Source organism: Pipistrellus kuhlii, unplaced genomic scaffold (assembly GCF_014108245.1).
Source record: "Pipistrellus kuhlii isolate mPipKuh1 unplaced genomic scaffold, mPipKuh1.p scaffold_m20_p_5, whole genome shotgun sequence".
Classification (NCBI taxonomy): domain Eukaryota; kingdom Metazoa; phylum Chordata; class Mammalia; order Chiroptera; family Vespertilionidae; genus Pipistrellus; species Pipistrellus kuhlii.
The window spans coordinates 77,502,360-77,518,032 of NW_023425551.1; the positions used below are offsets into that span (position 1 = coordinate 77,502,360).

General features: G+C 40.8%; 2 protein-coding genes across 2 annotated transcripts in view; one reads left to right on the forward strand and one right to left on the reverse strand.

Annotated features, from left to right (window-relative positions):
* DNAH8 (dynein axonemal heavy chain 8) overlaps nt 1–15,673 on the reverse strand; it is a 263,341-nt gene that overhangs the window by 185,624 nt on the left and 62,044 nt on the right. The window contains exons 18-25 of the mRNA XM_036414990.2: nt 15,030–15,110; nt 14,521–14,637; nt 13,430–13,549; nt 12,086–12,221; nt 10,362–10,477; nt 6,429–6,535; nt 1,317–1,392; nt 341–533 (exon numbers count right to left, since the gene is read on the reverse strand). Coding sequence (XP_036270883.2) covers nt 341–533; nt 1,317–1,392; nt 6,429–6,535; nt 10,362–10,477; nt 12,086–12,221; nt 13,430–13,549; nt 14,521–14,637; nt 15,030–15,110 — 946 coding nt within the window. The remainder of the gene's footprint in view (nt 1–340; nt 534–1,316; nt 1,393–6,428; nt 6,536–10,361; nt 10,478–12,085; nt 12,222–13,429; nt 13,550–14,520; nt 14,638–15,029; nt 15,111–15,673) is intronic.
* On the forward strand, nt 7,308–9,286 carry LOC118705432 (proteasome subunit alpha type-1-like). Its single transcript, XM_036414199.1, is given in 5 exon segments — nt 7,308–7,356; nt 7,872–8,317; nt 8,319–8,621; nt 8,623–8,801; nt 9,262–9,286. Coding segments are annotated over 5 exon segments (1,002 nt in total).

A 15,673-nucleotide genomic window follows, 5' to 3' on the forward strand; every position in this document is an offset into this window, starting at 1 on the left:
AGCCTGCAGACTGAAGGGTCCCAGGTTTGATTCTGGCCAAGGACACATGCCTGGGTTGTGGGCACGTCCCCAGTAGGGAGCATGCAGGAGGCAGCCAATTGATATATCTCTCATCAATGTTCTTATCTCTCTATCCCTCTCTCTAATACCAATTAAAATGTATCTTTTAAAAAAGTGGAGGATGGAAAAGACTAGTTTTTAAATACAAAACTTAACAAATAAACATATAAAAAATACTTTTAAAAATATCTACACGCTGTTGAACCCAGGAAGAGTCCGAGAAGAGCACTTGCACATTGTAATTCAGAGAATCTATGGATCTGAGATGTAGGGTTCTTACTTTCTTCCCGCTTCATCTGTCTTCCTGCGCTTGTATAGGCCGGGTCAGTGGTGCGGCTGGAACTGAGCTTGAGATTCTTCATGGGCCGGGTGGGCTGCTGCCCCCAGTGAGCCACTCCTCTGCTGACCTCCAGGGTTAACTGGATCATCCGGTTAATGGCTTGTTGAATGTCATCCAAGCTCGGAACCATCACCTGTGGAAGAAGAAACGAGGCCCTGGTTCTGTGGGCACATGCGATCCGTCCCTCTGCTTCTCACCGCCCCGCTGAGTGGGGAAAGCCTCAGCTACCCCCAAGAAAAGGATGCTTTCAGGAGAGGGATGTGAGGGCAGTGTGGACTGCATGCGGACTTTCTCGATCCCTGCAGGCAAGAAGGTCAAACACAGGATCTGTCACCCTTTCCCCGTGAGGGGGGCTGGATGCGGCCAAGAATTGTGGACTGTGTGTTGGGTGTCCAGGAGGCCACTTCGGGGATGTGAGCGGGTGAGTCACAGCCCGTCCCCCTGGCCTAACCCTGACCTCACAGCGTGCGCCTGTCAGAGTTCCTCATGTCGGGATGCAGCGGGTGGTGGGAGAGACGGTCCATGAGGAAGCACAAGTCCATGGTGCTCAGGGCGTAGACTCACGCTCTCTCTCTTTCTATTCTGCCACCCTCAGTGGCTTTGCCTCACGGTCGTGTGTTTGCGGTGGTCGTATTTAGGTAATTTAAGGTTTGAAGTAAGAAAAAGCAAGATTTTTAGAACACTTGCTAACTGATGGCTGACCAGATGCTTGACTCAACTTCAGCACACCATGCAGAGCAATTTTTATAACAGGAATTAACGATAATATTTTTATTTTTGTTAAATATGAAGGTGAGATAGAAAGATATATAGGACCAAGAGGTTACCATAAATGAAAGTTCAGTTCTCGTGAAACCCTTGTCAAATACATTACCCAAACATCCTTGTGTTAACTTGACTATTCCCTCATTCTTACCACATTAGGAATCGCAAGATGTACTTCTGCTTTTATAAAGGAAATGACATCTTCTACCCGCTTTCGTCCATAGAGGCTGTAACAAGATGGACATTTAGCTGATAAACCTTAACCTACAATTTCATAAATAGCTTGCTATGCTATCGCACTCAATCCTAAAAAATAAAGATAGTTTCAAAATACTATATTACATGAAGAGAATATTTTTATAATGAAATTAAATTTCAGAGAGCTAAAAAAAAAAAAAAAGACAGCGACAATATTTCCGGAAATAAAATATTAAGTCTCATATACATTTTATAGTATTTTAATGTTGTTCTGTTAGTCAAAAGTATTTAATAATGTGTTAAAAGCATTCTTTTTTCCTAACTCCGTAACAAATACTAGACAAGATTCACCAACAAAAAGCATATACCTTCATGTATTCTTCTAAATATGCTTTTTTTTGTAGGGTTAAACAGGAGGCTTTTGGTCAAAGTTTCCAAAAACATTTCTTTTTAAACAATATCTCTCATGCTCAGACAGAAGTATAGACATACAAACACACAAGTACAGTAAGTGACAAATACCAGGCCTGCAAATTATCTCCCTCTACCTTGACATCTGTCCCCATCCCAGACAAAATTATAATAAACTAGAGGCCTAGAGCACAGAAATTACTAGAATAAATATTTTAATAATGCTATTTGCCCTTTCTCTATAATAGAAGTGTCAACTAAATTCACAATCAACAATGGCAAATCAAAACACATTCATGCAATTGGTGCCAATGAAAGCTTTATATGTATCGCCCATGTCTGTTCATTTTAGCCTTTTATATATAGAGAGAGAGAATAAACTTGCTTAATTAGACCTTATTTAGCTAAACTTTTTTTCCAGCTCAGTGAAGCACCCCAACTTCTCTATCAGGTAATTATCAGCAACACAGCAGTAAATATCAACACAAAGCACATTATTATTGTAGATCATGCAGGGAGAACAAAGGGTAAAAATATTTAACTGAATCAAGGTTTGACTATATTCTTCACAGTGAGAAAACCTAAAGTCATTTTCAAGGTCCATGATTTCTTACTTCTTTTCAGTCAGGTCAAATTTCTAAGCTTTCTAAATCTCCCTTTTCTGCTTAATGAAAAGAAAATAGGATTCCACTGAGTCTCTTATCTACCTACTCCAGGATTTCTGTGAGCATCAAATGAGATGAGGCATGGGGAAATGCTTCACAGACAGTTGGTTAAAGTGTAAAATATTTGCACCTGGATATAAAGCAAGCTGTGACCCTAGGCTGAAGAAACCCCAAGGAGGCTAGTCACTAGGGAGAGGAAGCTGAGTGTTGCTATGTGACATCATTAACCAGTGCCCACAGCCACAGTTTCAGGGCTGGGCTGGGTGGCCTGTGTCCCACTTGGGGGAAGCAGAGTGTTGCTTTGTGAGAACCAGTTCCATGGTGTCATTTCCCTGTAAATGGCCAGTGCTTGTCACGGCAGCTCCTGCATTGAGCATCTGTCCCCTGGTGGTCAGACAGTTGAACATTTAGCATATTAGCCTTTTATATATGTAGATATAAAATTTCCATAGCAATACATGCTGTCATTAGTGAGAAACGACACCTCCAGTTATAAATACAACCGTCTGCAGCTACAGTTTTTCAGGATGCAGGCCTGGGGTGATAGAAGCAAAGGCCCAGCACCCCAATAAGTGATTAAGCCAGATCTCTTGTGTACTCCCAGCTGAACCTGCCATATTCTAGTTCCTCTTCAGGGGGCAATAACTGTGAACCAATAAGAGTGGCTCTGTATTCAAGGTTCTGAAGGTCATGTGGAGGCAAAAGCGAAACTCCCAGACAAGGAAATAGGGAAGGAGAGACTAACACTCAAAAGCAAAAAATCTCTGGCTCAAAGATGGCATATGAAGTAAAATCTCAACAAGCATGACTATTTCTAACAGTAAGAAAGGGAATTAAAGAAATCAATAATTGAGCCAGAAACTCAGTCCAGATAAAAGTCAAAGTAGAGAAGTATGACAAACTCTAAAGTAAGTATAATGAGAATGTTCAGAGATATAAATGAAGGCTATCTTCTAAAATTGCTCAACTAAAAAGGCAGAAATGATGAGAAAAAGTATTCATTGAAATGTTTAAGAGATAGCAGATAAAATCACTTTATACTAGATACAGAGATGCTGGCCCATAATGCAGCCTAGAAATGAAAAAAGACAAACTAAATGATAGAGGAGTTAGGCGCTGGGGAGGAGAGGCCCCAGCCCTTGAGATGACCACACGTCCAGTGTGCCCAGGACAGTCTGGGTTAAGTCTGTCCTGACCCTTCACCTGAATCATGTCCCTCACACAAAAAAAGAAGTGATCTAGTTGGAACAATAAATTATGTGGTCAATCCATTCAACGTTCAGCTATTAGGAGTTCCATAAGAGAAAGTACCACCTAGCTGGTACGGCTCACTGGTTAGAGCATCGGCCAGTGCACCAAAGGATTGCAGGTTCAATTCCTGGTCAAAGGCATGTGCCTGGGCTACAAGTTCAATTCCCAGCCCCAGTCAGGGAATGATGGATGTGTCTTTCTCTCACCTCTCACATCTCTCTCTCTCTCTCTCTCTCTCTCTCTCTCTCTCTCTCTCTCTCTCTCTCCTTCCCTCCCTTCCTCCCTCCCTCCTTTTCCCTCCTTTCCTCTCTCCCTTCCATTCTCCCTAAAAAATAAAAATAAAAATGAGAGAGAATGTTCCAGAAGCAATAACTGCAAAGGAAATTGCTGGTGATTTTCCAGAATTAAGGAATGCTATAAGCCCTCAAATAGAAAGTGCACTCTGAGAACAAATCAGAATAAATAAAGACATGTCCTCACAGGGAGAGAAAACTGCAGAACATCCAAGATAAAAAGCAATCTTCCATTAGAATTACTGCATACTGCTCATCAGCAACAAATAGATCAGAAAAAATGAAGTAGTTTCCAAGTGCTGAGAGACAAACAAAAGAATTTTATCTAGCCAAACTTGTCTTGAAAGAGAGCAAAAACAAAAGCATTTTTAGACTCAAAATGAAGAATCAGAGAGTTTACCCCTCACACATTCTATCCTCACTAAGCAACCAGTGAGATAAAAAATATACAAGAACCTAAAGACTTTAATGAAATATGCCAGTAAATAAATAATTTGAGTGTTCAGGAAAAGAAGGGAAGGGAAACACAAATTTTAAGGAAGAGAAAGCACAAATGGTTCATAAACATAAAAATGTGTTCAACCTCAACAGTCACTAGGAAAATGATCATTGAAAATCCAATGAGATGCCGTTCACATAAGGTTTTTTAACTGAACAATACTAACTGTGTGTGAGGATGAGGAGCCATGGGACCCTCCTACTAGGTCTAGCCTGGCAAAGAGAGGCAGGCACATGCTCCAGGGCCCAATAATTCCACTCTTAGCAGGAGGCAGGGACAAGAATGTTCAGAAAGGTTTCATTCACAGTAGCCCAAACCAAAAACAGCCCAAATGGCCATCACCCATAGTACAGAATTCAGATTATGTATGCTTCAACTATATTGAAGTAAAATAAGTTACATCAACATAGATGAATCTCAAAAACATAATGCTGAACATAGTCCAAAACAGGCCAAATTAAATGACACATTGATTGGGGATACAAATATGTGGTAAACCCTAAGGACCATGACAAACATCAAGTTCAGGATAGTAGTTACCTTTGAGTGAGCCAGAGAGGACCAGTAAGGGGACTGTTCAGTGTTTTTCATCTTGGTCTGGCTGCCAGGAACTAGTTGTTCATTTGATCACTGTTCTTGCAATATTGCCCTTATCTATATATATAAAAGCCTAAGCGACCAGCCAGTAGTTATGATGCACAATGACCATCAGGGGGCAGATGTTCAACACACAGTCATGGAAACATGGAACAGACTGATGAATCTCAGAGGGAAGGGCTAGAGGGGGAAGCAGGGAGAATGGGAAGAGATTAACCAAAGATCTTATATGCATACTAGAGGCCTAGTGTATGAATCCGTACACTGGTGGTCTGCAGAGATTGGGCTGAAACTGGCTCTCTGACATACTCAAGAGGTCCTGGATTGTAAGAGGGCACAGGCCAGGCCAAGGAACCTCACCAGTGCACGAATCCGCACACTGGGCCTCCAGCCTATATATACTACAGTGTTTCCCCGAAAATAAGACATCTTCCGAAAATAAGACCAATTTATAGGTTTCCTTCTGAGTGAAATATAAGGCATCCCCCGAAAATAAGCCCCCCCCCCCCCCAGGCTCTGTCTCAGAATGCTATTGCTAAACATTAGAGGTTTGGCCCACTGATTCTGAAAGAAATGGAGTCACAAGAAATTCACCAGGAAATTTAGGAATTAGATTGTTATGATGATGTTCCAGAAGATGATGACATGATTGTCATTGAATAAATGAGTAAATTCTTGATACTGTAGGATTCACAGTTTGTCTGGTTTGTGTTGACAACTACTGTACTACTGTACTGTATACAGGTAATAAATTTCCTTTATTTTCATTTAACAATAAATGTGTACCGTATTCTTCGTCATGGAAAAATAAGACATCCCCTGAAAATAAGACCTAGCGCATCTTTGGGAGCAAAAATTAATATAAGACACTGTCTTATTTTCTGGGAAACAGGGTAGTATAAAACCCTAAGCAACAGGCAACCGGTAGCTATGATGCACAATGACCACCAGGAGGCAGACGCTCTGACCGGTAGCTATGATGAGCACTGAACACCAAGGAACAGACACTCAACGCAGGAGCTGCAAAGCTGCAGTGACTTGGCAACTGCAGTTCTCGAGTGATGCACCTGTAACCAGAGAGGAGAGATCCCAATTCCAGGGTGTGTCACTCGAGAACTGCCTTCTCATAGCCTAGGACCCCTCAAGGGATGTTGGAGAGCCGGTTTTGGCTCAATCCCCTCAGGCCAAGTTGAGAGGACCCCACCGATGCACTAAGGGCCTCTAGTGTTTTCATATAGTCTTGTCATCAATGTTATATTTTAAATTTTATAATTTTCTAAATTAATAAACGGTGCTCTTATTAGCACTGTTGCTACAGATAGTATTATCAGATCATATTTTCAACTTGCCTTGCAACAAATATTCTTCTTTTCATTGTGTCCAAAGATAACCGTGTAGCTTTTTGAAGACTGTCTAGTAATTGATGAGAGAAGAAAGCATAGACCTCTTTACATTCCTGTAATGAGAAATCACATTACATTTGGTACAAAAGATAAAAACTCCTACCATCCCCAAAGCAAGAATACAATATTAGCCGAAACCGGTTTGGCTTAGTGGATAGAGCGTCAGTCTGGGGACTGGAAGGTCCCAGGTTTGATTCCAGTCAAGGGCATGTACGTTGGTTGCGGACACATCCCTTTGGGGGGTGTGCAAGAGGCAGCTGGTCAATGTTTCTCTCTCATCGACGCTTCTAGCTCTCTCTCTCCCTCTCTGTGGAAAATCAATAAAATATATTTTTTAAAAAAATACAATATTAGAAGTGTTATGTGGAAAATGAAAAATAATAAACCATACAATTTCAATTATATTGTATAAGGTCAATCCTAAATTACTTGCTTATTTTTTAAAATATATTTTCATTGATTTCTGAGAGCTGGATAAGGACTGCTCAGTTGGTGTGAACCAGGAGGTCAGGGTCGGTGAGTTATCAGGCTAACGCACTGGTTGACATATCCATCTTTATTTTATTTTATTTTAAAGTTCTTTTTTTTAATATTTTATTGACTTTTCAGAGAGGAAGAGAGAGGGGGATAGAGAGTTAGAAACATCGATGAGAGAGAATCATCTATCAACTACCTCTTGCACACCCCCTACTGGGGATGTGCCCACAACCAAGGTACATGCCCTTGACCGGAATTGAACCTGGGACCTTTCAGTCTGCAGGCCGATGCTCTAACCTCTGAGCCAAATGGGTCCCAGCAACATATCCATCTTTATGTGAGACAGCCATGAGGAAGGTGGAGGCTACTGAGGAGGCGACTGCGCTGATGCCGCCAGGTGACCCACCAATTCCAGAGGTTCTGACTGCTCTCAGTCTTACTCTGAGGACCTCACCAGTGTTTCAGGAAATGCAGCAGAAAGAGAAGGGCCACTGGCCTGGGCCCACGACCCCCTACCCCCCTTGGCTCTGGCCGATGCCTGCAGACTACTAACAGTGGCTGGTGCGAGGTTCTGAGAGGAAATCCACAGCTAAAATCTAGTTTCAGCAAGACAGTGTTTCCCCTCAATTGCTTATTATCATCCTTGAGCAAGAAGGTGAGAATGGAACAAATGTGTGTCTGTATTACAGTGTGTGTTAAAGTGCAAAAGAATGTGAAATAGAAAGAATGAAAAGACGATGAGCATCATGGGACAAAAGAAGACTGACCGGAACAGGGCAAGCAGGAATTAGCACAATCATGGCAGGGCATTCAGTGCTGCTGTCACCAGAAGGGCGAGGCAAGAGGGGAAAGAAACCCTGTGCCTCCTTCTCAACCTCCATTCTTCACACAACGTGAAAATCTCCCCCTCAGGGTTTCTCCTGGAGGAGAGTCCACAGGCTGCCCATGGTGCTGATGAAAATGCAGATCCTGGGATCCTTGATCCACAGCTTTGCAGAAGAAGCAGAAAGCCAGGACCCTGTAGCAACCAGTATGACAATGATGTCACTGTTTGGCGCCCTCAGGGCAGGATTCATCAAATTGAATATGCAATGGAAGCTGTTATACAAGATTCAGCCACAGTTGGTCTGAAATCAAAAACCCATGCAGTATTGGTTGCATTGAAGAAAGCACAGTCAGAGCTTGCTGCTCATCAGAAAAAAATTCTCCATGTTGACAACCATATTGGTATTTCAATTGAGAGACTTACTGCTGGTGCTAGACTGCTATGTAATTGTATGCGCCAGGAGTGTTTGGATTCCAGATTTGTATTTGACAGACCTCTTGCTGTGTCTTGTCTTGTAGCTCTAATTGGAAGCAATTAGATACCAGATACCAACACAAAGATATGGCCGAAGGCAATATGGTGTAGGACTGCTTATTGCTGGCTACGATGATATGGGCCCTCATATTTTCCAAACCTGTCCATCAGCTAACGATTTTGACTGCAGAACTATGTCCATTGGAGCCCGTTCTCAATCAGCTCGTACTGACTTGGAGAGACTTATGTCTGAGTGTGCAGAGTGCAGTTTGAATGGTCTGTGTGCTTTAAGAGAGACACTTCCTGCAGAACAAGACCTAACTACAAAGAATGTTTCCATTGGACTTGTTGGTAAAGACTTGGGAGTTTACAATTTATGATGATGATGATGATGATGATGATGATGATGATGTGTCTCCATTCCTGGACGGCCTTGAAGAAAGACCACAGATAAAGGCACAGCCTGCTGAGCCTGCCGAGGAACCTGCAGAAAAGGCTGATGAACCAATGGAGCATTACGTGATAATCTCCCAGCCCATATTGTGTTTCCCTGAAAATAAGACATCCTCCGAAAATAAGACCAACTTACAGGTTTCCTTCTGAGTGAAATATAAGGCATCCCCCGAAAATAAGGCCCCCCTAGGCTAAACATGAGAGATTTGGTCCACTGATTCTGAAAGAAATGGAGTCACAAGAAATTCACCAGGAAATTCAGGAATTGGATTGTTATGATGATGTTCCAGAAGATGATGACATGATTGTCATTGAATAAATGAGTAAATTCTTGATACTGTAGGATTCACAGTTTGTCTGGTTTGTGTTGACAACTAACTGTACTACCGTACCGTATACAGGTAATAAATTTCCTTTATTTTCATTTAACAATAAATGTGTACCGTATTCTTCTTCATGGAAAAATAAGATATCCTCTGAAAATAAGACCTAGCGCATCTTTGGGAGCAAAAATTAATATAAGACACTGTCTTATTTTCGGGGAAACAGGGTATTTGTATTGACAACTGTGTAAGAATGTAGGAACATGGACTGATGACAGTCATCTATACTTTGAACCAAAAGGTGCCGCGGTGGAATGGTATGTTTTAGGAATCAGTCCAGATGTGAGGTTTGGAATTGCAAGCAGATTCACTGAAACCATATAATGAAATGCATTTTTTTGAGAGGGTCTATATCATCATTTTCTAGAAAGTACAGTTGCCTTTACTAATGTTTTTATATGAAGAACGTAGTGTCTTTCTGGTTTTAAATACAAATGTGAAATAAAATTGTTTCATCTGCTGGTAAAAGAAGGAAGGGAAGGCAAGGGAAGGCAAGGGAAGGCAAGGGAAGGCAAGGGAAGGCAAGGCAAGGCAAGGCAAGGGAAGGGAAGGGAAGGGAAGGGAAGGCAAGGGAAGGCAAGGCAAGGCAAGGCAAGGCAAGGGAAGGGAAGGGAAAGGAAGGGAAGGGAAGGGAAGGGAAGGGAAGGGAAGGGAAGGGAAGGGAAGGGAAGGGAAGGGAAGGGAAGGGAAGGCAAGGGAAGGGAAGGCAAGGGAAGGGAAGGGAAGGGAAGGGAAGGGAAGGGAAGGGAAGGGAAGGGAAGGGAAGGGAAGGGAAGGGAAGGGAAGGGAAGGCAAGGCAAGGGAAGGCAAGGCAAGGGAAGGCAAGGCAAGGGAAGGCAGATCCCTGGACCCCGAATGAATCAAAATCTGGGCTTGCAATACAGGTCGTGCTGTTAAACATAGTAACAGGAAAACGTTCCCCACTCTCAGTCAAACAGAACGGCGCTGCAGTCCCCGAGGGGCCTTTACTATGCAAGAAAGCATGGCCAATCACCAAAGGGGAAGATAAGTATTAATATAAACGTAGTTGACAGATCACATTAAAAGTTGATAAAGTTGAAGAGAACTGTAAGGATTGCTATATATTGCCAGATTCATCAGTGCAAAGTTGAAAATTATATTTTGTCAATTTTGTTACAAATTCAGTTTAGTTCTAACCCACACAGGTTGGTTGCAGAACCTCCTGGGTGAAGCGCCACTCGGGTTATCTACAACCTCTGAATCATAACTCTGTGAAATCCACTGAGGTTGTTTCACAATAAATACCTTTTTAAATTCATCTTCTTTCTCGTTGACAGCAACCTCAGGCACAATTGTAGGTTCATAATCAGTGTTTTCGGTCTCTTCTGCGTCACTTCCAAAAACAACATGTTTTCTCTGTTCTGCAGATAAAATACAAAACAAGATGTAATTTTTAATATTGAGCACATGGCTTATTATATTGTATATGGCCCCAAACTTCTTTTTTAAAAACTCTTCTTAAAAAGTTCTTAACTTAAAATTTGTTCCCATAGGAATTCCTTGAATTCCATTTAAATCACCCATCTCAATAGAATTGTTATTCTACTGAGAAATATACTTTTTAAAATATGCTGTCTTAGTATCTGGAATTAAGAAACATTTAAGGTTTTCACTTACGATCTTTCTAAAATAGTTATTTATTTTTGGAGTTTTAGAATGTAATGAACTGATATGTTTGTGTTTTGAAACTTCTGAGGAAAACTAACTAAACTAAGTGGGGAAACACTAAGAGAAAGAAGGCCTGTGTGCTCACTGTTAGGCTCAAGTTTCTCAGCCTCAGCACCACTGCCATTCTTGGTATCTTGGTGGTGGGGGCTTTTGAGCATTTAGGATATTGAGCAGCATCCCTGGTCTCTATTCATTAGAGCACATGTGTCAAACACAAGGCCCGCGGGCCAAATCCGTCCCGCCAGGCCTTGCAATGTGGCCCGCACCGCGCTGTCATCACTGCACTCTGCTGCGTTTCCATCACAATGACAGTTTATGACTGTTCAGTAAACCATTCGGCCCGCGATTTAGGCTGGATTTTAGATTTTGGCCCCTTCTCTGATTGAGTTTGACACCCCTACATTAGAGGCTAGTAGCACCTTCCCTGGCTTTGTGACAGCCAAAATGTCTCCAGGCTTTTCAGGATGCTGGGGTAAGGGGGCCCGTAGGGGGGGGGGGGGCAGGGGGGAAGGATGAGAATGAGAATTATTATAGCAAACCTGAGACTGCTATCTATGAAAAGCTCTGCTTGCAAGGTTAGTCCTTAATTGGTATCTGGGAACTAGGATTTTAGGTTTCCCACCATTCTCTAACTCAGTGATTTTCAACCTGTTTCAGCCCCTGGCACATATAAACTAATTACTAAAATACATTATATTTTTTGCTTATCTGACACACACAAAAAAAAAAGGGTCTAATTTTGATTCATTCACACTGGACAGGTATCATTGTGTTGGCTGTTGTCATCTCTTCATTTGACTATCTAAGGGAAAATAGGACAGTGCCCCCTGCCTAAAGAGTCAGGTATTGCATGTTTTAAAAATTCTTGCAGCACACAGGTTGAAAATCGCTCTCCTAACTAACTAAACAGCCCCAGCTGGTTTGGCTCTGTGGTTGAGCCTCGAGTTATAAACTAGGAGGTCACCATTCAATTCCAGTCAGGGCACATGCCCAGATTGCGGGCTCTCCCCAGTAGGAGGCATGCACGAGGCAGCCGGTCAATGGTTTTCTTTCATCACTGATATTTCAATGTCTCTCTCCTTCTCCCACCCTCCCTGAAATCAATAAAAATATACTTTTTTTTTTTTTTAAAGGGCTCACTGTGTCTAAACAGTTCATGCAAACAATGTGTTTTATGCTGAACACCTGCTTTGCTTTCCTTCTGGAAGTTTGGAATTTTGGTTCCTGCTAAGCAGAAGAAGTCTACTTTTGAACATATTCTTTAATTATTGTGATTCAAACATTATAGCGAGTGAAATTACCTGATATATGTCTTCCTGATTTGGCAGTGTATTTAACTTCATAAATAGCCTCAAATATTGATATAAGTTCTTTGACAGCTTCCTCCACATGCTTACTCTTGTGGTTTAGAATATCAGCCCATTCTTTTGTGTATGTCTATTAAATTTAAAATGATTATTAATTTCCAGATACTTTTAAAACACTGTGAAAATTATTAAAAAGCTATAATTAACCACCACTGAAAAATAACTAGAGATAGTTGCCAATAGCATGTTTCAGATCAAAAACTGCCAAAGGCTAAAGGCACAGCTGCTCAGCCCCTGCCAAGAGAAGGAAAAATCAGTCATTGACCTTTGCCTGATGCAATCACACAGACATCACATTCACCTTGATATGATGAAGAAAAAAAAAAAAAAGAAGAAGAAGGCTGAAGAAGCAGAGACATAATATTGTCAAAAATTCAAAATAACTGGGGCAGGTGTGGCTCAGTGGTTGAGTATCCACCCATGAACCAGGAGGTCACAGTTCGATTCCCCTGTCAGGGTAGATGTATGGGTTTCTGGCTTGATCATCAGTAGGGAGCCTGCAGGAGGCAGCTAATCAATGATTCTCTCCCATCATTGATGTTTCTATCCCTTTCCTTTACTTTCTCTGAAATAAATTAAAAAAACATATTTTTAAAAAATGTTTAAATGAGAAGCGGTTTTAAAAAGGACAATCCAAAGTGTTGCTGCAATTCAAATGAAATTAGTTTTTTAAGTAAGCACGGTGTAGATCAGGCATCAAAATTTCAAAGCTTTGTGTGTATTAACTCATTTAATTAAAGGACAACCTCTTGTCCCCATTTCACAGGTGAGAAAACGGAGGCTCAGAAAGAATAAGAAACTTGTCCAAGGTCACCCAGTGGGGGGTAAAAACAGAGGTTTGAAGGCCAGCTTGGACTGATTCTAAAAGCTTGTGCTTTTGCCTTTCTACACTTTTTTAATAGTCAGAAAGGCTTTAGGAAGAAGTTGAAAACTGGTTAAATTCAAAAGAGAAAGCAGATTTATAAAATGGAATAGGTCCTTTGACAACATCCAGACATTTTAGAAAAGAGGAAAGTAAATGGGAACAGCTGACTTGGGCCTCCAAATGACTTCCTAGAACATATAAAAAACAATTACAACTAAAAAAAAATAGGCATTTCTGAAGGAAGATATACAAAAGGTTACCAAGAAGATGAAAAAAATGTTCCACATCACTAGTCATTAGGGAAATGCAAATCAAAACCTCAATTTGATACCCACCAGGATGACTATAGTAAAAATTCACATTTCAGGTTTATGAGTGTCTCCATGATTAAAATATAACACATAAATGCATACCTCATTGAGTGTCAGCATATCTTCCACCTTGGTAGCACCAGTTTCAGGCAGGGAAATTAGCACAGTTTTGGCTATCTCCTTTAGAACTGTATCAATATGCATCTCACACAAGTCATTGATCTACCAACAAGAAAAACAAATGTGGGAGAAAACTCTTCTTTCATCCAAAATGTACCTGAGTTATAAACTAACTCAGAGGGCTGAATCTAGAATCCTGCCTCCAGAGCCAAGCTTAGTTTGGTGGGATTTTTAGATGTATATCTGCAAATAAAGAAAGCTTGACCTGGAACTAAAGTTTTATTGAGCAGCAACGTGTATCAGATGTATTATTTCTTTGAAAGCCTCAATCCAGCCCAGGAGCCATCGCTATTTCAGTTGGACAGCACAAGAAACCAATACTCTTGCTGTAAAGTGACCTGGGGAGAAACACCCAGCTGGTGAAGGGCAGAGAATCACACCACCCAAGCCTCAGAGTTTTGAGGGTACACCACACTGCCACACTAACAGACGAGTGTGTCTAGAAAGAGCTTCTATGCGTACTTGCATAACCCGTGGACACAGACAATAGAGAGGTGAAGGACAGGAGTGGGGAGAAGGGGGTCAATGATGAAGAAAAAGAGGTCATCTGTAAAACTTTCAGCAATAAAGATAAATTTTAAAAAATAAAAGATAGCTAATGATGACCACCACCACCACCCCCCCCCCCCAAAAAAAAAGTGTGCTTCTACCCAGCAAGCACATTAGAAACCAACAGACAATAGCCAACTTTCTCTACCTCGATAATTAATATCAGATGTATGGTTATTTAAGAACTCTGCTCTGCCATTTTCTACAATCCACAGTTTTTTTTAAACTAAGCCATCATTTTAACATATTAAAGGCAAGTTCATTCATCGACAACAACAGGCAATCCTAAATGAAAATGGCCAGAAGCAGTTAAAGAAAGATAAAGCATTGATTGTTTTTAGCTTAATGGGTATCCTTTCAGTTAAAAGTCACACCTTGTAATGGGGTTTCATAGGTAATCAAACTATTGCTCACAGCCTGAGGATTCATGCATGTAGTTTTTTTTTCATGTTTGTCTATTTTACCTTCTTTAAAAGTTGGTTGAACATATTCAAAACTGAGTCAACTTCTTGAAAGAAGCTTTCTAGTGTTAAAGATGACCATGTTAATATTGTGAGCCCTTGTCTCAGCACGGATTCCACCTAAAAAAGGATGTTTCCATTATTAACAGAAGCATCTGCATTTATTTAAAAGACTTTCTTTTATTACTTAGAAATATTATATGTTATATTTCCTTAATTATATTTCTCCTCCATTATACCTGACAAACGTGACTTTTTGGTTTTTATTAATCATCTTCAGCTATCCAGGAAGCGATCATGGATTTTTAGAAAGTGCTAATTATTTAGATTTAGTTGTTTTACAAAGGTAACAAAACGTAGACAAGAAACCATTGTGTAGAAATAATAAAGCTATAAAGTTGAAGCAGAAAGACAGAGGGTCTAGGCAAGAACAGATGTTCTAAAACCCACAATCTACAGAACTGTAACCTTCAACAACGAGAAATTCAACGTAAACCTTCAGTATTACCAACCTTCTTCATTTTAGGGGCCATCAGATTGACAAACACGGAGGGCACTTCCTGACACAACTCGTCATAATACTGCAGAAGGTCCTGTTAAAAGTCCAAACGGCATGTCTCACTTTAACTGATGTGATAACAGTAGTCACATTTTGATTCAGACCAAGAAGGTTTCATGATACCTGTGTCCTCATATGCCTGCTCAGATGGAGGGTGCCCGTTTAAATGTATGCTAGTTCATGAACTTCTCCCATCTGCAAATTACCTGAGCACCCCCTTTAAACAGTGAGTCAATGGGGCTTTTGAGATTTGCATTTTTCATGTTTAGGATGTAATTGTCTTTCGAGATTTATGCTATTTTAAATAGCTTGGAAAATTATCTTTTCATGATGTCTGCTGTTACACATTTCCCCCTTTTCTTCCCTTGTCCTCTGACATATAAAAGCATACACATCACTGATGCCACACTTGTTTTCTTGAGTCAAAATCAATGTCCCACAATCAGAATGAATAAGCTTTTTATTTTCTTTTATATATCTTTCAGAGATGAGCCATCACAACAATCGATTTTGACTATTTTGTAATTTACTGCACTGTGTGATGGGAGATGTGGATTCAACTTAATCCTCCCCAAAGTAATAATATCAAATTGTTTC